This window comes from Triplophysa rosa, linkage group LG19, assembly GCF_024868665.1.
Source record: "Triplophysa rosa linkage group LG19, Trosa_1v2, whole genome shotgun sequence".
Classification (NCBI taxonomy): Eukaryota; Metazoa; Chordata; class Actinopteri; order Cypriniformes; family Nemacheilidae; genus Triplophysa; species Triplophysa rosa.
This window is the reverse complement of record NC_079908.1, coordinates 8303221-8326486: the sequence shown is the minus strand read 5'-3', so window position 1 is coordinate 8326486 and position 23266 is coordinate 8303221. Positions and strand designations below refer to the sequence as shown.

Sequence of the window (23266 nt, the reverse complement as noted above, 5' to 3'; positions counted from 1 at the left end):
GTCCGGTGCAGCCGGTGTCCAGTCCTGTGTCCAGTCCAGTGTCCAGTCCATTGTCCAGTCCGGTGCAGCTGGCGTCCAGTCCGGTGCAACCAGCGTTCCAGTCCGGCGTCCAGTCCGGTGTTCCAGCTGGCGTCCGGTGTTCCAGCCGGCCTTCCAGCTGTCTATCCAGCCGGCGTCCTGTCCAGCCCAGCCGGTGACTCAGCCGGCCTTCCTGGCGGCAACTCAGCCAGTCTTCCAGCCGGTGACTCAGCCAGCCTTCCAGCCGGTAACTCAGCTGGCACCACAGCCTGCAGTCCGCCCGGTCCCGCTCTGCTTGTCGCATTCCCAAAATGAACCGTGGGCTCACTTGGAGCAGGGAAGCAGTGAAGTGTTTGATTGAAATTTGGTCAGAAGAAACACATTGCCGAACAGCTCTCCAGAACTCACAAAAACACCAAAATTTATAAAGTGTTTAGTGAGCGCTTAAAACAAATGGGATTTAATCGGTCGGTTGAACAGTGCCGCATGAAGGCAAAGAAACTCTGTAACAGCAGTAACCAAACAAGCCACAAAAATGCCGCGTAGCTGCTGTCTGTCCATCCTGACGGATGACATTTTTGAGCGGAATCCCGGAAAATAAACAGATGCACTCTGACCAATCGAAGGAGAGTTTACTTGCACGTGACTTTTATTAACAAAGTTTGGTCCGTTTGGAAATATTCACTTGTGTGTCATGATCTCTGTCTTGTCGTGGCCTTTTTGTCTTGTGTGACTGTTTGTTTTGTTTTGTCAAACTCTTGTGGAACCATCTTGACGGCTCTCCACGTGTTTAGTGTCTACGTCACTAGCCCCGCCCCGTGTCTCCCCTTCAGGCTTTCCCCTCACCGGGTTTCCATCACCTCATCACCTACACTCCTGTAGCTCGTCCCTTATTAGCAGTCCCCCCTGGCTCCTTATTATTATTCACCTGTTGTTCATTCCCCACTGATTAGGTCCCCTCTATTTACTCCCTCTTGTTCTTTTGTCTTGTGTCAGACCGTTGCGTGTTATTGCCAGCTCTGACTGCCTCAGTCTAGCGTGTTCTAGTACTGCTATCTCAAGTCTTGTCTTAGTTATCTTGTCTTAGTTTTGTTTGTTTCTTCATATTGCTCCAGTGCCTTTTGCTTCTCTGTCATCTACTCCTGTGTTCCTCAGTACCCGTTGGCGTCTCGGACCTCTGCTCTCTGCACTACCCGACACCACTTCTCCAGCGATTGCCTCTGCTGTTCGGATTCTGCCAGCGGGTCGAGTCTTCTCCCCACTGAGCGTGCACCTCGGAGGAGCCAGGATTCCCCGTTCGGAATTCTTCCGCTGTTTCTTACCGTGAGTGCCGTCGGGTCGAGCTAGCTCTCCACAGACTCACGTGGTTCCTGTTCTCAAGGCTGGTGTCATCTGGTGATTCTGTTGGACTATTACAAATAAAATCTGATTCATTACCCGCAATTGAGTCTCCGAACCTTTCGTTCCTCTCCGAGTCATGACAGAACGGTCTGACCACACTGGAGATTCAGCGGGGATGGAACCCTCCCGCAATGCGCTACAACAGCAGGGGGTCACCCTCGGACAGCAGGTCACACGGCTGAACGCCACCACACAGGAAGTGGGAAATCTTGCGGGTCAAGTCACGGATCTTACAGCCCTGGTCACCGAGCTGCGCAGAGAACTCGCTGCGAGTCGTATTTCTTCCAGCTCGTCTCGTGGACATCTGTCTGAGTCTGAGCCTCATGTCAATAGCCCTCCGCCTTACAGCGGAGACCCCAATGCCTGCCGTCCTTTCCTCGCCCAGTGTGCTCTGGTGTTTTCCCTTCAGCCACGCCGCTATGCCACCGAAGAGGCAAGGGTGGCGTTTGTTTTAACCCTGCTGAAGGGTCGGGCACGAGAGTGGGGAACAGCTGTATGGGAGTCTCAAGCACCCTTTTGCCACTTGTTCACAGATTTCCGGGCCGAAATGATCAGGCTGTTCGACAGGTCAGCTCAGGGGGAGCAGGCGGCCGCCCAGCTCTCAAGCCTGACCCAAGGTCGGAACTCCATCACGGATTACTCCATCAAGTTCCAGACACTGGCAGCTGCCTGCAACTGGAACGAGGAAGCGCTACGCGCTCGATTTCTCCACGGGGTGAATGCGTCCATTGCTGACGAGATCGCCACACTTGAACCCCCTAGGGATTTAGAGGCCCTCACCAACCTCTGCCTCCGAGTCGAGACTCCTTTAAACAGCCGCCGACGCCGGCAGCCTTCACCCACCTCTTGGTGAGTTCGAGATGCCCACACCTCCCCTAAAGTCACCGGAGCTAGCCCTGAGGAGGAGCCCATGCAACTGGGTCGCTCTCGCTTGACACCTTTACAGAAACAGCAGCGCCTTCTCGGAGGACTCTGCTTCTATTGCGGGAGGGATGGGCACCAAGTCATCCAGTGTCCGTTAAAAGGCTCCGCCCACCCGTAGAGCGGAGAGTCCGGGTGGGCGCTATTCCTATTTCCTCTCCTGTTTCCCGTTCCTCACTGCCGTTCCGGATCCTGTTCGATGGCCGGAGCCACACCGGCAAGGCTCTTCTCGACTCGGGTGCCGAAGGGAGTTTCCTCGATGCCACCACCGCAGCCCGGTGGAAGATTCCGGTCAAGCCCCTCGACAGACCCATCTCGGTCCAGACGCTAGCGGGTCTTCCCTTTGCCACCATAACTCACGTCACCCCTCACGTAAGACTTTTTCTTTCGGGTAATCATTGTGAGTGCATTGAGCTGTACATCCTCGATTCCCCCAATAACCCCCTCATTTTAGGGCATCCTTGGTTGTCTCAGCACAATCCTCACATTGATTGGGTTAAAAGTTCTGTGGTGGCCTGGAGCCCATCTTGTCACACGTCTTGTCTTGGTTCTGCTCCGTCTCTTGTCTCTATGTCTTCTGTGTTTCAGGTCAGGGCCGCCGATTTGGCTGGGGTCCCGGAGGAGTATCACGATCTTCGCACCGTCTTCAGCAAGTCGCGAGCCACCTCTCTCCCTCCGCATCGCCCCTACGACTGCTCCATAGACCTTCTCCCAGGCACTTCTCCGCCTAGGGGGCGTCTCTACTCACTGTCCGCCCCGGAGAGAGAGGCCATGGACAAGTATATTCAAGAATGCTTACAGGCTGGGCTCATTCGCCATTCCTCCTCCCCGGCCGGTGCAGGGTTCTTCTTCGTCCAGAAGAGGGATGGCTCTCTGCGTCCCTGTATTGATTATCGAGGTTTGAATGAGATTGCAGTTAAGAATAAGTACCCCCTACCTCTCATGTCTACTGCCTTCGATCTCTTGCAGGGAGCCCAGGTCTTTACTAAACTAGACCTTCGCAATGCCTATCACCTGGTCCGCATCCGGGAGGGGGACGAGTGGAAGACGGCGTTTAATACACCTTCGGGACACTATGAGTATTTGGTACTCCCGTTCGGTTTGACCAATGCTCCTGCCGTCTCCCAAGGCCTCATAAATGCCGTGTTGGGGGACATGATTAATCGATTTGTCTTTGTGTACCTGGATGATATTCTGTTTTTTTCCCCCTCTCTCCAGGAACACACCCGACACGTCAGGGAAGTCCTCCAGCGTTTATTAGAGAATCAACTTTTTGTTAAAGTGGAGAAGTGCGAATTCCATGCTGTCACTGTTTCGTTCCTTGGTCACATAATTTCATCCAGAGGCATGAACCCCGATCCTGCCAAGATAAGAGCTGTCGCCGAATGGCCTGTCCCCGACTCTCGTAAAGCCCTTCAGCGGTTCCTGGGTTTCGCCAACTTATACCGGCGATTCATCTGGGGTTTCGGCCAGATAGCCCTACCGCTCACTGCATTGACCTCCACTAAGGTCTCGTTCAGATGGAATTCCCAAACTCAGGTAGCCTTTGATGATCTCAAGTCTCGTTTTGTCTATGCACCTGTGCTTTGTTTTCCAGAACCCGAGCAACAATTCATTGTCGAGGTCGATGCATCCGACGTTGGGGTAGGCGCGGTTCTGTCTCAGCGTTCTAGTCATGATGGGAAGGTGTACCCTTGCGCCTTCTACTCCCATCGCCTCAACCCTGCCGAACGGAACTATGACATAGGTAACCGAGAGTTGTTGGCGGTCCGCCCTGCTTTGGGTGACTGGCGTCACTGGCTGGAGGGGTCAGCGCAGCCTTTCTTGGTCCGGACGGATCATAAGAACCTTGAGTATATCCGTTCAGCCAAGAGACTAAACTCACGCCAGGCCCGCTGGGCACTCTTTTTCGGTCGGTTTAACTTCACCCTCTCGTACCGGCCGGGGTCTAAGAACGTCAAGCCCGATGCTCTCTCTCGTCTTTTTGAGATCCCCGGAGGGGAGCCTTCGACCAAACCCATCCTTCCCAAGGGGATGGTGGTCGGGGCTGCTATCTGGGATCTCGAGAGACGAGTTGAGCAGGCCGGTCGAGGGGTGCACGTCCCGAGAGAGTGTCCAGAGGGCAGGTTGTTTGTCTCGGTTGCGCTGCGCCCCGAAGTCCTGCGGTGGAGCCATTCCTCCAAGTTAGTCTGCCATCCAGGTAACCGGGGAACCCTGGCGTCCGTCCGCCAGCGGTTTTGGTGGCCTTCTTTGAATGCTGATGTTAAACAGTTTGTGTTGGCTTGCCCAGTTTGCGCCCAATGTAAATCATCCCACCGCCCTCCCACTGGTCTGCTTCGCCCTGTCCCCATCCCTTCCCGCCCTTGGTCTCATATTGCCTTAGACTTTGTCACTGGCCTTCCTCCCTCTGGCGGCAACACCGTCATTCTTACGGTGGTGGACCGTTTCTCCAAAGCGGTCCATTTTATCCCCCTTCCCAAGCTCCCCTCCGCCCGGGAGACCTCTCAACTGGTGGTGGACCACGTCTTTCGTCTACATGGTTTGCCCACTGATGTCGTGTCCGATAGGGGGCCTCAGTTCACCTCCCGGTTCTGGAAAGAGTTCTGCAGACAGATCGGGGCCTCTACGAGTCTGTCTTCCGGTTTCCACCCTCAGACCAATGGGCAGTGTGAGCGAGCCAACCAGGATCTTGAAAGCAGACTCCGCTGTTTAACATCACAGAATCCCAGTTCCTGGAGCCAACAGCTCTCCTGGATTGAATACGCCCACAACTCCCTTCCGGTATCCTCCTCAGGTATGTCCCCTTTTGAATGTTCTGTGGGTTACCAACCTCCCTTGTTTCCCTCTCAGGAACTCGATGCTGCAGTACCTTCTGCTCTGGCCTTCGTTCAGCGTTGTCGCCGCACCTGGACGAGGGCCAGAGAGGTTCTGGCCCGAACCTCCCAGAAGACCAAGGCAGCAGCTGATCGTCACCGGTCTTCTCCTCCGGCCTACGTGTGTGGTCAATGGGTATGGTTATCCACCATGGACCTGCCTCTCCGGGTACCCTCTCGCAAGTTGGCTCCGAGGTTCATTGGACCATTCTGCATCACCAAGGTGGTTAACCCGGTGGCCGTCCGGCTCAAGCTTTCCCCGACTCTTGGTCGAGTCCACCCTGTTTTTCATGTCTCCAGGGTCAAACCCGTCGTCACATCCACCCTCAACCCTGCCAGCAAACGCCCCGCCCCCCCCCCGCGCCTGGTGGACGGATCCCTGACGTACACCGTCAGGAAACTGATGGACGTATGCTGACGTGGCCGGGGTTATCAATACTTAGTGGACTGGGAGGGTTATGGTGCAGAGGAAAGGTGCTGGGTGCCGTCTCACGACATCCTGGACCGGTCGCTGATCGTGGACTTCCACCGGAAGCGAGGTGAGCCCTCCCCCTAGACGCCCAGTGGCGCCTGTGGGGGGGGGTAATGTCATGATCTCAGTCTTGTCGTGGCCTTTTTGTCTTGTGTGAGTGTTTGTTTTGTTTTGTCAAACTCTTGTGGAACCGTCTTGACGGCTCTCCACGTGTTTAGTGTCTACGTTACTAGCCCCGCCCCGTGTCTCCCCTTCAGGCTTTCCCCTCACCGGGTTTCCATCACCTCATCACCTACACTCCTGTAGCTCGTCCCTTATTAGCAGTCCCCCTGGCTCCTTATTATTATTCACCTGTTGTTCATTCCCCACTGATTAGGTCCCCTCTATTTAATCCCTCTTGTTCTCTTGTCTTGTGTCAGACCGTTGCGTGTTATTGCCAGTTCTGACTGCCTCAGTCTAGCGTGTTCTAGTACTGCTATCTCAAGTCTTGTCTTAGTTATCTTGTCTTAGTTTTGTTTGTTTCTTCATATTGCTCCAGTGCCTTTTGCTTCTCTGTCATCTACTCCTGTGTTCCTCAGTACCCGTTGGCGTCTCGGACCTCTGCTCTCTGCACTACCCGACACCACTTCTCCAGCGATTGCCTCTGCTGTTCGGATTCTGCCAGCGGGTCGAGTCTTCTCCCCGCTGAGCGTGCACCTCGGAGGAGCCAGGATTCCCCGTTCGGCATTCTTCCGCTGTTTCTTACCGTGAGTGCCGTTGGGTCGAGCTAGCTCTCCACGGACTCACGTGGTTCCTGTTCTCAAGGCTGGTGTCGTCTGGTGATTCTGTTGGACTATTACAAATAAAATCTGATTCATTACCCGCAATTGAGTCTCCGAACCTTTCGTTCCTCTCCGAGTCATGACACTTGTGAATGCAAACCGAACTAAAATAAATTGCAATATTGTAGCGATTTAACCCCCGGTTTCGGAACAAAGCAATCGATCCACATGTGTGAAAACGCCCTAACATCCATAAGACCTCCATTTTTCCCCAGAACGCAAATTAAGGTAGTTTTGGAACTGTGCGTTCACACCGCTGCCATCGAGAGTAGGGTTAGGTGCTCTAAAATATCTATTAATGTACAAGTAATAAGTATTTATTACATCATTTCATTTTTACAAATGCAAAGAACCGAGCTTGTCTTTTTCACGCCTGAAAGAGGCAAAGCGTGACACTGACACACATCCTGAGGTGGACCGGCGTGTCTATCACACGCTTTGGCGTGATACCGGGTAAGATGAATGTTGTGATCTAACTAACTAAAGACTGACTTATAGACCTACTTATATAATTTCAAGCAAAACACAAATCTACAAGATATTGATGTGCAGCATAAACAGGCAAATGTAAACAGATTGACATTCAGAGTTTGGGGCACTAGTATCTAGTATCTAAAATTTTCTCTAGCATGACTTACTTTATTTGAAGAATGTTGTTCCTGTGAATGTTGGCCATATGTAATGATGAACGGACGATTGCACCTCTGGCTGAGCGTCAAAGTACGGGTAACCCACCCCATAGCTTAATTAGAAGTTTTGATTGGTTTTTCAACCGAGTCAGACCTGTCTGTCTGTTACTGTAGGTGCGTTTGACTATCCCGTGTCTGTGCATGCAGACCATCGGCATCTAAAGCAATCATCAAATGGTTTAACTCCTTGTGGCTATTAGGGGGCTGATTAGAACCCATTATAATTTTACATTTTGTCCACACTGGATGGGGTGACGTGACAAGACAAATCCAATTAAAGGAGCCATTCTTTTGCTGTTTTTGAAGCTTTGATTATGTTTTTTGGGTGTTTAACAATGGATGTTCATGTTTCTAGTTTCAAAAAACACTTTATATTTTTATTATATTGTTACTGGATTTCTTCCAGTCTATATAAAATCCCTCCTTCCGAAACGCTCTGATTTGTAAAGCTGACCAGGTCTGTCGTGATTGGTTCCCCGCTTAGAGAGTGTGTCTGATGATGTCCCACCCATACCATCAGTGGCGGTCCTAGACTACTGTAACTGGGGGGGCCAGGCAGGGGCCACTTATGCTTTCAGGGGGCACACTAACATGTGTCATGGTTAATTTTCAGTCATTTTTCACTGTCATGTATTACTGTTTTCTCTAGAAGTAAACTAATGAGCTAATAAAACAAGTTCAGCTCAAATTAATGTTCCATGGTCATTTATTTCACAACACATTGTATATAGTCAAAATAACAATGACAACAATAATAACATTTAGGCACCTTTCTGCATCTTAAATGTACATACATAAATGAAAAACTACCCACAAACAAGATATCCAAAAATCAACTTAAGCAGTCATCTAAACATGAGTCACATTATCAGGTATTTCCTTTACACAAAGAAAAAAAAACATGAATTTCAAAATTTTCACATGTGATATATGTGGTTTTGGCACATTTTCATGTGAATGCCATGTTAACTAAATACTCATGTAAAAACTCATGTTTTTCACATGGAATTTCAGGGTTACAAAAGTCTCTCTGCACAACTAAATCACCTTGCTGATGGGTCCTCTGTTCTATTGGACTTTCTTTATTCTCTAAGTTTTTGTGCATTTCTGACTCTTTTTCAGAAGCATCTTCTTTCTCCAGCCTTGACTGACTATTATCTTTAGTTTTCTTATTAAAAAAGGACATTATGTCCTTAGGATTTTTTCTCTTCATTTTAACTGCAAATGGGAAAATTATGAACATGTGTAAATGATAAAGCTCGACTCTCAAATACACCACAAGTAATATACAGGACAGTATAGAATAAACTGTATTGATTACTTGAACTCTGCTAATTCCTTGGGAATGACAGACCATTTATTTGAATTATAAGGCAAAAGTGCATTTTATCAAACATTCACCTCAATAAATGTAAGTTGCATTTGATCTCATTTCATTAACAAATAAAATTTCTTTAGTGTGTTACACGTTCTCTGGCAGCAGCTGATTCTTTGTATAGGCACGAGTCACGACTGCTTTATATGTAGATTTAACATGCGCAACACCGGAAAATATAGGTCAGTATTTTAATATGATGTGTAATGATGTGCATTTTCATTATATTTTTTCAAAATATTTCCATTACCTGTATGATGTAGACGTAATCTTGCTGAAGGTGCACAGACTCGACATTGTTTGCGTCTTGCATGCGTAATCTTCCTTTTGGCACACAAGCATCATTACTGCCACTCGCAGGACAAACTGTGCATTGCACCCGAAATTGCTCGGTAGTGGTAAAAAATTCCAGAAACGATTCCAGATTTAGGGGGGCCAGTGGGGTTGCCAAGTGTGCTGACACAGGGGCACTGGCCCCCTCTGTGCCCCCCTAGAACCACCCCAGCATACCATATCAGCGAGCTTACGCTTATCAGGCTGTTGTGATTGGTCGGTCCCCCTCTCAGTGCACATGTATTCATAAGCTTTGGCTTTTAGCAATAAACTGTAACAATGGCGTCAACTTCACTTCCTCATTTAAACAGAAGCGGCTCGATCGAAGTGTAATGGAGGTCTGCTAGTGCATGTGCAAATGTCATTCTTTGTTAGAGATCGCAATTTTGTTTCCTACTATGGTGAGGGAAATGACACCGGACCGATTGAGTCAGACCGGTTATATTAATTAACACTAATAACAGAAGCGTTAGTTTTGCCACTTTATATTGGACCTATGTTGGATAATAAAACAAGCAGATTGACTAGGAGACATTTGCAAGCAGGACTTCAAAGGACGTTTCATAGAAGTGTTTTTGAGGTATGCGCGCACACACACACAATATCATTATATTACACAGAACAGCTTTCACAGCCGATGTTAAAGTCATGGATAGGGCTGTCACGATTAAATAATCATCTCATCGTGATTGTTTGACCTCATCGTGATGGTTTCAGATCATCGCAATTATTGCACATCTCTATAGAAGACACTAGGGGGAGCTGTAGTGCACCTGCATATTGCATATTTTAGTGTATATATTGTTACTAAAGCATGGTGATACTTGTAAAATGTACCACCACAACACAATCACTTAAAAAAAACTAAAACATATACAAATTACCTGCAGTACAATTTAATATTATTTAAGCAAACCTCTGACAACTGTCCGACCAGTCTACCAAAATTGTGAGAAAAAAACAGACTAGAAGCTTTTCTATGACTGATAGCATTTCAATGGTGGCTACAATTCACTCCTGATCAATTTACTTAATTTACAAGTATTTGGCGGTTGCATTATTGACAGGTAAAAGCCTAAACCTTAAATATATGATGACCCAACTTTCTCCGATGTTTTCCAAGAAAAAAAACATAGTCTTGTATTCAGAACAATATGGTCGTTTCAATCGCTGAATCAAAAATGTATGAGAATTAAATGTCAAAGCTCAAAAACAGACAATTAATCATCATAATCGGCAAAGCCCTAAAACAGACAATTAATCGGCATAATCGCAATGATTTATTAGACAATTAATCGTCAGTCAAATTTCATAATCATGACAGCCCTAGTCATGGAAGCTGTTATTTGACTGTTGGTTATCTTAGAATGTGTGTAGCTGAATTCTTATTACCAGCTCAGTCAAATGTTTACAATCTCTGATAACCAAACACTACTCCAGCAGCTCTTCCTCTTCTCTAAGGAAGGCCTCGCCCCTTTTTTGGCGTATTCCCTTGGGCGGAGGTTTTTCAATAACTCGGAATAGTGACATCATTTACCCGGAAAGTAAAGGGCTGTATTCTGATTCCAGCTGTTCCATGTAGTCCTTGAAAAGCGAATTCTGTTAAAGACAATATCTCGCTTGGCATTGAACTTTGAGCTTTATCACTTTGCAGATATTGTTTATGCTCTAACAGCAACATTACATACTAACTAAAGTTTGAAAATTGGCCGCTTTAAGAACAATGCAATAAAATTGTCATGTGACACCAATGTACTGTAAAACTGTTGTTTGAAATATTTGTTTTGTTTTGTTTGTCCTGCTCAGTTTTCAGTAAATAGTTGTTTGTTGATGTTGATTTTTTATTTAATCTTTTAGTTGTATTGCCAGATGTTCCCAGGCTCAAGTGCAAACAGCATGTTTGAACCAAAAATGTCTTTAATAACCAAACATTAACGCAAAACAGTGCCAAAAGCCGAAAGGCTTAACAGGGCTGGAACAAACATATTTTTTTATTTATGTTACCAAATTACTGTATGTATATTTATAAAAATAAATATTTGTAGTAATTTAACTATTTATAAATGTAATATTAATACAAATATTACATTTAAAGTGTTAAGCCCTATGTTGTATGTAACATTATTCATACCCTATAAATATAAACAAGGAAGGCTGTGAAAGTAAGTCTGCATTATTAATCCCTTCTATTAAAATTTTACCAAAATCTAACCTTTCATTGGAGAATAAGAACATTATATGGGGCGAAAATGTCATTATGAAATAAACATTGTTCTCCAATACACATCTCTCATAATTAATCATAACCTTTTATTCAATCATTTTTGCAACCTTCTTTTTTGCTAAGATAACAGTCTTTACCTATAATGCCTAATGAGTTTGGAGAACATCTGACAAGAGACTCCCATTCAAAACCTAGATACATATATATTCACGCGTTATTTTTTCGCTTTGGACCCATGAATGACTACATCAAATCGAGCGGCCCATTGAGGAATGGTGTGTGATGACTTTTGGAAGCGATCGGGTGGAGGGGGTGCGATGGGGGGCGAATGAAAAACCGACTTAACATTGCGCCCAACTTTGACGGGTCGTAGTTTCGAGTGAGGATATCGTAGAAACATGAAAATAATACACGATTTGAAGAGGCTATCAGGCTCTGTAAGAACATCACTCACAATGGGGTGTAAGTTGTACCCCTGGGGTGTAAGAGCCTCCCAAAATTTCCCAATCACAGGAAGCATGCCCATATAAGGCATAAAACGTCCCGTGTTGAATATCTTAGCAGTACAACCACTTAGAGACAAGCGGTGGGCTCATTTTACTCAGACTACCAATCAGTGTGACATGATCATTATGAAGTTATTAAGCCACGCCCATAGCAACCATTTACAGCAACCTAGCAACTGATCCCATAGACTCCCATTATAAAAAGTCCATGTGGATATCTTTGCAACACAGTGTCGTAGAGACAAGGGGTGGGCTCATTTGACTCACACAACCAATCAGTTTCCCAGGATCATCTTGAAGCTATTAAGCCACGCCCATAGCAACTATTTACAGCAACCTAGCAACCGATCCCATAGACTCCCATTATAAAAGGTTCAGGTGGATATCTTTGCAACACAGTGTCATAGAGACAAGGGGGTGGGCTCGTTTTACTCAGGCAACCAATCAATGGTTTGTTTCACTCATAGGTTAGAGTATTATCAAGTGCAGATGCCAAGCCACGCCCATAGCAACCAAACATATTAGCCTAGCAACAGTTTAGCAATATGTATATCTCTGCATCAGAACATCGTAGAGACATGGAGATTGGTTGTTTCACTCAGAGGTTAGACTTAATGTGTTATCACTCTAGTGCTCAGTTCCGCGGTTTGCCACAAAACATCACTCACATTTTCTTCAGAAAATGTACCTATCTAGTTTTCTATAGGGTTCAGGTCAGGGAACTGGGATGACCATGGCAGAAGCTTAGTCTTGTGCTCATCGTCTTTTTGAAAGGTCCAACCTTATGGCCCATTGTATGACTTCTAGCAGGGACAATCAGGTTTAGGTTTTTTATCTGGTGATATTTGCTAGAATTCAATATGCCATCTATCTGAACAAGATATCCAGGATCTCCAGCTGAAAATTAGGCCCAAAACATTAAAGACTTTACACGTGGGGTACACTTTTATCCCTGTGCCAAAGTGTTGAGTGTTTAGCCATTCAACAAATTGTTTATTTAATAAAATTAACATACAGTAAAATTCAACAAATTGTTTATTTTATACAATTATTATACAATAAAATAATAGAAATTCATATTAAAATTAAATTAAATTAAATTAAATAAACTTATAAACAGCCACAGCTTTCCTGTGGCTCAGTGGTTAAAGCATGGCACTAGCAACGCCAAGGTCATGGGTTCAGTTCCAGGTGATTGCACATAGTCAGAAACAAATGTATAGTACATTGCAATGTAAGTCGCTTTGGATAAAAGCGTTTGCCAAAAGCATAAATGTAAATGTAAATAGATATATTATTAGAGACTAGCCTGACCGACAAACACAGACCGGATGTTTACTGCAGTCCAGGTGCACGTGTCCAATGAAACAGTCTATAGTCAAATGTAGCTTCTGCCATGGCCATCCAAGTTCCCTGACCTGAACTCTGAGTGTGTTCTCCAAACTCATTATAGGCATTATAGGTGCAGGACTTTGGCAAAGAAGAAGGTTGCAAAAAGTATTGAATAAAAATGTATGAGTAATTAGGAGCAATGTGTATTAGAGAAAAACATTTATTTCATAATGAGATTACCCCATATTAAATTCATATTCTCTAACGAAAGGTTAGATTTTTGTTTTAAATAAAAGATCAAAAGCAAAGCAAATTAATTTCCACAGCCTATTTAAGGTTATTAAAGCAATAAGCCTCAAGAAGCAGTGGGTTACAGTACATTTTATAACAGCTAAGTGCGTTAAATTAAAACGGTTATTCCATATGCATAGCAAGGTTTCATAAAATAAACTAAATAAAGTGATGTTTAGGCTATGTAATGCAGTCAGCTGTTATAAATCGGGGTATTTTATAACGGCTTGGAACTCGGCTCAGCCAATCAGAATCAAGGACCAGAACTGACCGTTTTATAAAATCATTTTGAGCACAAATGCCATAGATAATGGTGTAAAAAAGTAAAAGTGCCCATAGTAACCAAATCAACTACATAAACTATAGTTGAACCATGATATTTGTAGTCTTTTTTATGTCTTGCAAACCGATCTATAAGAACAATCTTTAGTACAGTAAAAATATACACATTTCTTATGTGAGGACCCTAGTTTACATAAGTGCCCCATAGAAGCAGATAATACAGTAAGTATTACAAAGCAGTTACTAAAAACATTTCTAAAGCATCATCAATATGATCATGACCACTGCTTTCTTGCTTTCTTAGAGCACAAATTACAGACAGATGAAAATAAAATAAAATTTTGAATTGACCACTAATTCCCTTTTTTTCTGCACCAAAATCTCACAAACTTCTGTCGTATCTCTTTGGTTTGTAAACCATACACTAAAGGATTTAATCCTGGTGGTACAATGTGAAACATGATACTAGCTAGTTTCCTGCTCTCAGTGTAGAGAGGAAACCGGTGGAGGAAAATAAAAGTGGATCCAGACACAAGCATGATTAAATAAACTGCTATATGACTACTGCACGTTTTCATGGCTTTGCTGTTGAGGGCTTTGCTTTTGCTTTTTATGCATACAGTAGCAATCTTGACATATGTTATAAGCACAGACAGAATTGAGAAAGTAAATAAAACTACTGTGTAAGTGAGTCCAAACACATTGTTAACAGCCACACCCTCCTCACAGGACAGTTTAAACAGTGATGCATTGTCACAGAAAGGATTTTCAATTTTATATCTGCAGCGAGACAGACGTATCGTAAGGCTTAACATAATAGTCACTAAAAATACTGCCATCCCCCAGGCAAATGCTGATAGTTTAAGCACCATTTTGTTGGTCATTATAGCGGAATATCGTAATGGATTACATATAGCCACGTATCTGTCAAAAGCCATTATAATCAGCACATAGTGGCTTGCCGCTACAAATATGTGCACAAAATAAGCTTGAACAACACAGTCCACATATGTGATATAACGCTCTGATTCATCTGTTAAAATATCCTGCAGTAATCGTGGTAAAATGACAGTGGTTCCTAATATATCATTCACGGGCAGGTTACAGAACAAAAAGTGCATAGGGTCATGCATACTTTTCTCTGTTGAGATCAAAATTACAAGGGCAGTATTAGATATTATTATAAATACATAAACTATCAGAAGAAGGATGAAAACGGGGAAGGAAGACTGGGGTGTGACTTTTAGTCCTTCCACTAGGAGGATGTTGTTCTTCAATGTCAGGTTGTCCATTCACTGTTTTTCCCCAAACCTATATGCCTGTAAAAGTTGACAAATGTTTGTAAAAAACTGAAATGCAGTACATGGTCAATTCTATAATATCCTGGTATTAGTTGCAGGTCTAATAAAACAACACACATACTTACACCAGAAATGTCCTGTCACTTACAGGTACAGTGGTTAATGTATTGCTTCAAATAGTCGCCTGATAAATTCACAGCCAAGTCAGTATTGAGTGTTACATAAATTCCATTTCTCTGAGAAAATGTTTACTGGCCCTCACTTTTTAATATGTGCTTCAAATGTGTTTCTATGATGCTGTCATCACCCTAGGGGTGATAACCTTGATTTCACCTGTTGCCATGATCACAGCCACTATGATCTATCAGCATTACAGTATACGTTTAACTACTGCATGTACCAACAACCTATACGACCATATTGGTCATTTGTCCCTTTCCCCAAATATGACCCATAGGAGCGTTTACAAAATTATTGCCTCTACAAGCAGCAGGTGAAACTTTCGCCTACGGTCATCATGAAATTATATATTGGGGTATAATTTTGCAAAGATGGCATTTATTGGGGTATGATTTTCAGGATTGCCAGGATTCATGGTATTCACATTACACTATTTGGGCATTTTATAACATAAAACACAGACAAACAGCATACAAAACAGTCATAATTTTTTCAAAATGTACAAATATACATATAAAATGTGCAGAGGTCAAATCTGTATGAGAAAAAGACGCAAAAGCAATCACCTTTAGCATTAATCTGAGATCCAGTGAACATAAACATTCAAAACTGCTGCCAAAAGAAGCAATATGCCAGATTTCATTGTGAAATAGCACTGGCTCTTGTGTGTCTCATGACTGATTGTGTCAGGCTAATTTACTCATTTAAGTGTGTGCAGTTATGTATAAAGTTAACTTATGGCTTCAGTTAACAATGTTTTTTGGTCAATTTAAGCAATAAATACACGTGATTGTATTTTTACACATGTGTTTTGTATGGTTGAGAAGTGGTTAGATTAAGGGTGGGCTTAGGGTCTCCAAAATATCTTTAAACCATACAAATTTATGAAACCATTTCTACTTTTACAAATGCAAAGAATTAAATGCGTCTTGATCTGAAGCAGAATCTAGAGAAGTGGAATCCTCTACACATCAATGCATGTAACCATAAGTCATGATGAGCTGCTGACAACTAGAGGGCGCTCATCCTTAAACTATCCTTAACTACAGGCCGTAAAAAGCTGCTTGTACAAACAAGCCCAAACTGATTTTTTTAAGTGAGAGATGTTCTTGGGGGCAACATACGTTTCATTTTGGTAGAAAAAGCCTAAACACACCCCAAACCATAGACCATACAAAAATGGACGACATGTCCCTATTCACTTGCATTGTTGAAAAATTACGCCAAATGAGATAAGGCCGCTGACATATTGTACTGATTACGTCATTTGGAGCCAGAGTCTGCGCAGTATTCGGTTGTTAAGTGGTGACGTAAGGAATACATTTTTCGGGTCCAAGCATCTATTAATTTCATGCGGGGCTACACCTTAAACAGCTGTTTATGAGCACTGTTTACTCATATTGCATATTCAAGCGAAACGTGTATTAAAGAGGTCATATGACACGGCTAAAATGAATATTATCGTTTGTTTTAGATGTGATGCAATGTGTATACATGATTTAAGGTTAAAAAAGCGCTGTATTTTCCACATACCGTGCATCTTTGCACCGCCTCTCTGAAACGCGCTGATTTTTTACAAAGCTCATCGCTCTGAAAAGCGAGGTGTGCTACGATTGGCCAGATAACCAGTGTATAGTGATTGGTCGAATACTGTAAGCGTGTCACAGAAATGTAACGCCTCTTACCATATTTGGAACATCAGGTTCCAACGCAATTGTACTGACAGATACACCCACCTTACTTGCGTATACATTTGGGCGGTCTTAGTCAAATCATACCACGAACTGACGTAGATTTGTGGGGGTGTGGTTACAAGTGTGAGTGAGCATTCGCTTTTAGATAGAATGCATCTTTTTTCCCGACACTTTATTTTTGCAATTTTACATGTCTAATACACGCATGGGCAACTTATAACACACCAAAGACACAGAAAAACGTGCCATATGACCCCTTTAACTCACTACAGTCACCAGGCTCACGGAATCTCTGACATCAATATTTGAATAAAGCAGTTTGATCGCAGTTTTCTGATAGTTTTATAGCTTGCCATGAGCGTATATTAGCATTTTTTATTCTTTGCCTATAGCATCTTATTGAGCGTTTGGACCCAGAAAAAGTATATGACCTTCCATATATGGTGATGGTGCATGAGGTCAGGCTTAACAAGCTGATTGTAAACAAAGAAATCATGTTACCACACACACCCCTTTTATAACATAACTAAAATCAAACTTACTAGAAAAACAATTACTTGAACCTACATTAGCGTGATAAGAGCTAAAAGATAGAAACCATGTTTGGCAAAAATATATTTGACATGCAATCAGATTTTTTTTAGTTTGACCTGATTCCTTTTCATTTACAAGGAGAGGGCGGGGTTTATCATACTCAGTCAGCCAACAGGGAGCGATTTAATTGCTTTGGCTTCACTTTTTAGGACGTGTGTGGCATACCTGCCCCAAACCCTAGCCATAACTTATCCATAAAATTTTAGTGAAATGATAGGTAAATAACAAGCGTGTAGAATGATGATAACCCTATGATGAAAACAATCCAACAACATCTCTTACTTGGCAAAATCAGGATAGCCCACAAACAGCGTACAGGGTATTTTTTTGGAGGAGTCTCATATGTACACATGGAGACGTGAACATATCCCTTCATGTAATCACCTTTCTTGGGTTAATTAACAAATTAGGGCCACATTTGCTAAACAGGGCAGAATAGCACAATTTCAAAAAAGCGCCAATGGGAGTGAAAATTTCTGTGGGTGATTTACTAACAAGGTGTACATTAAAAAACACAGGCGCGATATTTTATTCCCATGATGACCAACGCAATCTACCAAGTGCAGTGCAAATTAGTGCAGGGTTTAAGACATGTTTTTTTGGGTGTTAAATTAAGCTGCAAACACCAGTACAAAGACGAGCACAAACCTTAGTAAATGGTGTTGTGTGTCTCATTTAAATACTCTCCTCCCATAAAGTTTGCTTCTGAAGAGGAATCTCCTAAAAATGTATATGCAATAAGGTCAGTCACAATTTAAGTCACTAATTTTCACTGCGTGTCTTTAAATACCGACAGTAGTTTATTTTTCGCCAAAAGATGTGTTTGCTCTGCCGCAAGCTGTCAGCAAGTATGGCCCTTAGTGTTTGTGGTTTGCTAAAACAAATCGGTTTATTATCCACTTATTTCTATTAAAATGAATTTCAACGGGGTGGTTTCCCAGACCAGGGTCTTGATACAAAACAATCCCACTGATATATTTTAATATATGTCAGTGCAAGTTGTTTTCAGTCAAGACTCCTGTCAAATTTAAATTAAGGCTTAAGCCCAGTCCGGGAAATCTCCCCAACATGTTTTAAAAAAAGACTGCCAATATTTTGGCCTTAATTGTATCACATATTTTATTTTGATAATTCATTATAATATATCATTGCCATTTTATAACTCTTTAGAGTATGAACTGTTATTTTAAAAAATCAAGAGTTTACATTTGTTCTACCCCAAATTTTAACAATCTTTTGTTTAATTTCTTTGGTTTGTAAACCATACACTAAAGGATTTAATCCTGGTGGTACAATGTGCAACATGATACTAGCTAGTTTCCTGCTGTCCAGGTATTCAGGAAAACGATGGAGAAATATAAAAGTGGCTCCACATGTGTACATGATTAAATAAACAGCTAAATGAGTACTACAGGTTTTGATGGCTTTGCTGTTGAGTGCTTTGTTTTTGCTTTTTATGCACACAGTGGCAATCTTGATATATGTAAGAAATATATACAATATTGACACACATGCTATAATCACAGTATAAATAACTCCAAACACATTATTAATGGCAACATTTTCACAGGACAGTTTAAACAGTGATGCATTGTCACAGAAAGGATTTTCAATTTTATATCTGCAGTGAGACAGACGTATGGTGAGGCCTAACATAATAGACACCACAACTATTGCCACCCCCCAAGCTGATGCTGATAGTTTAAGCACCATTTTGTTGGTCATTATAGTCGTGTATCGTAATGGATTACATATAGCCACATATCTGTCAAAAGCCATGATCATCAGTACATAATGGCATGTGGCAACAAATATGTGCACAAAATAAGCTTGAATAACACACTCGACATATGTGATATAACGCTCTGATTCATCCTTTAAAATATCCTGCAGTAATCGTGGTAAAATGACAGTGGTACCTAATACATCATTCACGGGAAGATTACAATACAGAAGGTGCATAGGTTTATGTAGCTTCTTCTCTGTTGAGATCAAAATTATAAGTGCAATATTTGATATTGTTGCAAAGACGTAAGCCACTAAAATCACAATGAAAACAGGATAAGAGGATTGACGTGTGAGTTTCAGTCCCTCCACTAAGAGAATGCTATGTCTGAATGTCAGGTTGTCCATCAGCTGCTTTACAAAAAACCTGCAAACAAAGTAAAAGCCAGACATGTTACTTTCTTTACAATATGCATTATGCGGTTATATATGTAATGCAAACATTGTATGGTAAATATGACATAATAGTGAATTATACATAATATAATAAAACCATCGTTCTCTGTCCTTGTTTTGTTCCTGATTTCAATGAGTATCAAAAGTAGTACTATACTATACATTGCTTGCATTTTAAAATCCACAAAATCAGACTTCTTTAAACATGACATACAGTATATAAAAGCACTGTATCATCAGTATACAGTTTTTTTCTTAAAGCTGCATCTTGCCTCACTTTAAGATCCTCCTTGTACTGCTTTAGTTAATCAATAGGATGTGCTCTTCTCTGAAGTTTGTTGGCCCTTGTCTTTTAATGTGTCCTTTATATGTGTATCTATATATGACCTTGTCACTGTCCCATCAGGAATACTTGTGCACTTGTGACGTTCACTTTCTTTTACAAACAGAAGCTTGCATCCACCAGTGATTTCTCTTATACAAATAACTCTTTCTATTTTGGTTTTCATTTGGTGTCATTGTTTGGTTTGTGAACAAAGGTCCTTACACGAGTGTGTTATTTACCTTAAAACAACCCCAGACGTACCTGTTGTGCTATTGGCGTTTACTTGGGTCTGCCTCGCTTGCCACTAGCGACTAATTTTAAATCGACTAATCTAACGACTAATTTATCGATTAATCGGTTATTCTAAATGGTTAATTTTCTGCAAAAAAAAAACAACAACAATTTTCCTTAAGAATTTTTTTTAATTTAACTTGCAACTTTGCTGCTACAAAAAGTACAAATGTAAACAAGCCCTTAAGAAAAGTCAGAATGTTCTGAATGTTAACGTATCCATCCTCAAGTTCTGGACTTCTGTTCTGTTCATTACAGCAGGGAGTGCATATAAATTAAACCCCAACAGTTGGGTTTTCACATTAAACAATGCAATGTTTAAAGCACTGGAATCAACTATTAAACATATAATTAAACAGACATCTCATAAAAAACCTAACCAGAGGACTTAAGTAGTGAAACTCCAAATGAATCCTTTTTAAAGCAAAAGTAAAGTGCATAATATATTAATGAGAGTGCAAGAAGCAAGTGTCCATGTCATAGCCCAAATCATTCAAATCAAAGTTCAATATTGTCTTGTAAGAATGTCAACAGATTGTAGAGAATTTAGCATAAGCCAAATGGTCGGAGTCATTGAAAGAAGAGCCATCAACCCCCTCCGACCCCCTGTCTACTGGTTTCTTGATATCAACCTCAAAAGACCAGAGTCAAAAACTAGCTCCAGGGGTCTGGACTTGAGTTGGTGCTCTCACCGAAAGAGCCATCAACCACCTTTTGTTTCTCTGTGGGATATTTTACGACCCCTAAGCTTCAAAGCAGAGGGGAGAAGTCTCTCTGTCTCATCTGAAACTTAACATATGAGGCTAACCAGAGAAACTTCTCTGACAAATAGGAACTTGTGTGATTCAACTGTTTTCTATAAATATATCTAAATATCTAGGTTATATGTTGTCGCTCTTGCCATTTTTAAATAATCTGTAATTGTTAAATAGGCAAGTTAATTCAGGCTTTGTTTGTATTCGTACCGCCGAATGAATCATGTCGTGATGTACTTCAAACCTTAGCATATTTGATATATAAATGTTTGTCTTTACAATTCCTCCTTGTTTATATACATTGTGTGACCATAGAACATTCTCTTTTCATTATGTAATAATTTGGAATGGTATTTTGTAAAGTTGCCAGGAGGTCATAAAGATGCAAATTAGCTGTTGATTGGACAAAGAACCTCTTCCCTGCTCAACTCTGATTGGTCGATTCAAACTCAGGTGGGCATGCCCTCTCATGAAGTTAAATATCGAGCCTGTTCTGAAAAGTCTCTCTTCCTTTCTTCTCTTCTGTTATACCTGCCTCCAAAACGTGTTTCGTGGCATCTCTTCGGAGACTGCCCTTTTCCCCCACTGGGGGAAAAGATGGAACAATGGACTTCTACTGCCACATGGTTAAGCCATGCGGCCGACCACGAGACCCGCAACTTTCGGCAGGACTGCCTTCTGAAACCTTTTGAACAATTCCATCTCTACACGTACATACGGATATCGGTCCAGCACAGAGCTTGCAAGTATCCATTTCTATTTATAGAATAGCTGCGTTAAGTCTGTGCCTCTTTGTTAAAGATGATTTTTATTGGTTTTCAGAAATCGCTGCCATGCCCTCTCTCTCTCTCTCTCTCTCTCTTTCTCTCTCAGCGCTTCCTAGTGCATTTGTGTTCATGTATTTGTTTGTTTTATGCGATCGTCATTGTTTTTTATCATGTAGAGTAGAGTTTATTAAACAACCATATACTGTATATTCATGTTACGGTCCGGTTGTGTTCGGTGTGTTTTTCCTGGCACGGAGTTTGTTTTGGTGTGTGTCGAGCACGTGGCACCGCTAGCTGTGGGCGGACCACGTGCTCGGTGTCTGCGTCACTGTTCCCTCCTCCCTGTGTCTGTAGACTCTCATGCACTGGTGATTTTCCACTACACACACACACACCTGCATTTACTTACTGTGATTAGCCTCCTTGTTCCCGTAATTGCCCCGCACCTAACACTATTTCCTCTCATTATTTCTTCCCTTTATCTTTCCCTAGTGTCTCTTGTTCTTTGTCTGACCGTTGCTTTTGTTAGCCTGTGCAGACTGACCCAGATGTTGCTGCGGCACGTCTGACGAAATTGTTTGTCTCGTATAGCCTTGTCTTAGTCCCTGTCTGGTCTTGTATTGTTAATATCATCATTCGCCTGTTACCTCATTTCCTCTCTCGCTCCTGGCAGTTCCCGTGGGCGTTTCACCTGTCATCCGCTGTTGGTGGCCAGCTTTTCTCTGGAGGATCGGAGAGCTTCACCCACGTTGAACGACTGAGTGAGATACCCCAGCACGAAAGATTCCATCTCTTCGCCGGGTTCCTAGCTCCCGTCCTCGCAGCAGTGCTCTGCTACTCCAGGGATTCTCACCCCTCACCACCGCGAGCTGGAAGGCTCGCGGTTGGGTCACCACTGTGTTTTTGACTGTGATCAATAAATTTCTGTCTTTACCGCATCTGGGCCGTTTTTGTGTTTCTGCCATGACAGAACGGTCAGACCAGCTACACGGCCCAGCGGGATCGGATCCACTACGGGCGGCTCTCCAGCAACAGGGTGTTCTGCTGGGACAACAGGCATCCCGTCTGTCCGCCGCTGCCCAGGAGGTCGATGCCTTGCAGGGGCAGGTGGCGGCGCTTCAACATCAAATGGCGGAGCTCCTCCGGGGATCGGCTCACGCCGGAGAACCGCAACTTTCATCGCCTCATGGTGCCTCGGCAGATCCCGAACCACACGCTAACAGCCCGCCGCTTTACGACGGGGATCCCAACTCTTGCCGAGCATTTCTGTCCCAGTGTGCTCTGGTCTTCGCTCTCCAGCCACGACGGTATGCCACGGAGGAGACCCGCATCGCGTTCGTCTTGACTCTGCTTACGGGGAGAGCTCGCCAGTGGGGTATCGCGGTTTGGGAAGCCCAAGATCCATGCTGTCGGTCGTTCCGGGATTTCTGCGCCGAGATGGTTAGCCTGTTCGACCGATTGGTCCGGGGCGACGAGGCGGCGGCCCAACTCTCCCGGGTGACACAGGGACGAGGCAGTATCACTGATTATGCCATCCGGTTTAAGACTTTGGCGGCCGCGTGTGACTGGAATATGGGGGCGCTGCGCGCACGGTTCCTCGACGGGCTTAACCACTGCATCGCGGACGAGATCGCTTCTCT

The 23266-nt window shown here is 43.2% G+C and overlaps 2 protein-coding genes across 2 annotated transcripts; both read right to left on the bottom strand.

Annotated features, from left to right (window-relative positions):
- Window positions 1-13891: 13891 nt before the first annotated feature.
- On the bottom strand, window positions 13892-14830 carry LOC130570615 (olfactory receptor 146-like). The gene is made up of 2 exons (XM_057360978.1): window positions 14485-14830; window positions 13892-14355 (listed from the first exon to the last, which is right to left on the bottom strand). The coding sequence occupies exons 1-2, from the start codon at window positions 14828-14830 to the stop codon at window positions 13892-13894; spliced, it is 810 nt and encodes a 269-aa protein (XP_057216961.1).
- A 3671-nt stretch (window positions 14831-18501) lies between these two features.
- Window positions 18502-19440, bottom strand: LOC130570358 (olfactory receptor 146-like). Its single transcript, XM_057360628.1, has one exon. The coding sequence runs from the start codon at window positions 19438-19440 to the stop codon at window positions 18502-18504; it is 939 nt and encodes a 312-aa protein (XP_057216611.1).
- Window positions 19441-23266: the final 3826 nt, after the last annotated feature.

Excerpts from the sequence above, each read along its gene's own strand:
- LOC130570615 (XM_057360978.1), bottom strand. The coding sequence starts at position 14,830 with ATGGACAACCTGACATTGAAGAACAACATCCTCCTAGTGGAAGGACTA. Across the intron at positions 14,356-14,484 it reads AGCGGCAAGCCACTATGTGC|TTATGTTAAGCCTTACGATA; the intron begins TGATTATAATGG and ends TTTTAGTGACTA.
- LOC130570358 (XM_057360628.1), bottom strand. The coding sequence starts at position 19,440 with ATGGACAACCTGACATTCAGACATAGCATTCTCTTAGTGGAGGGACTG.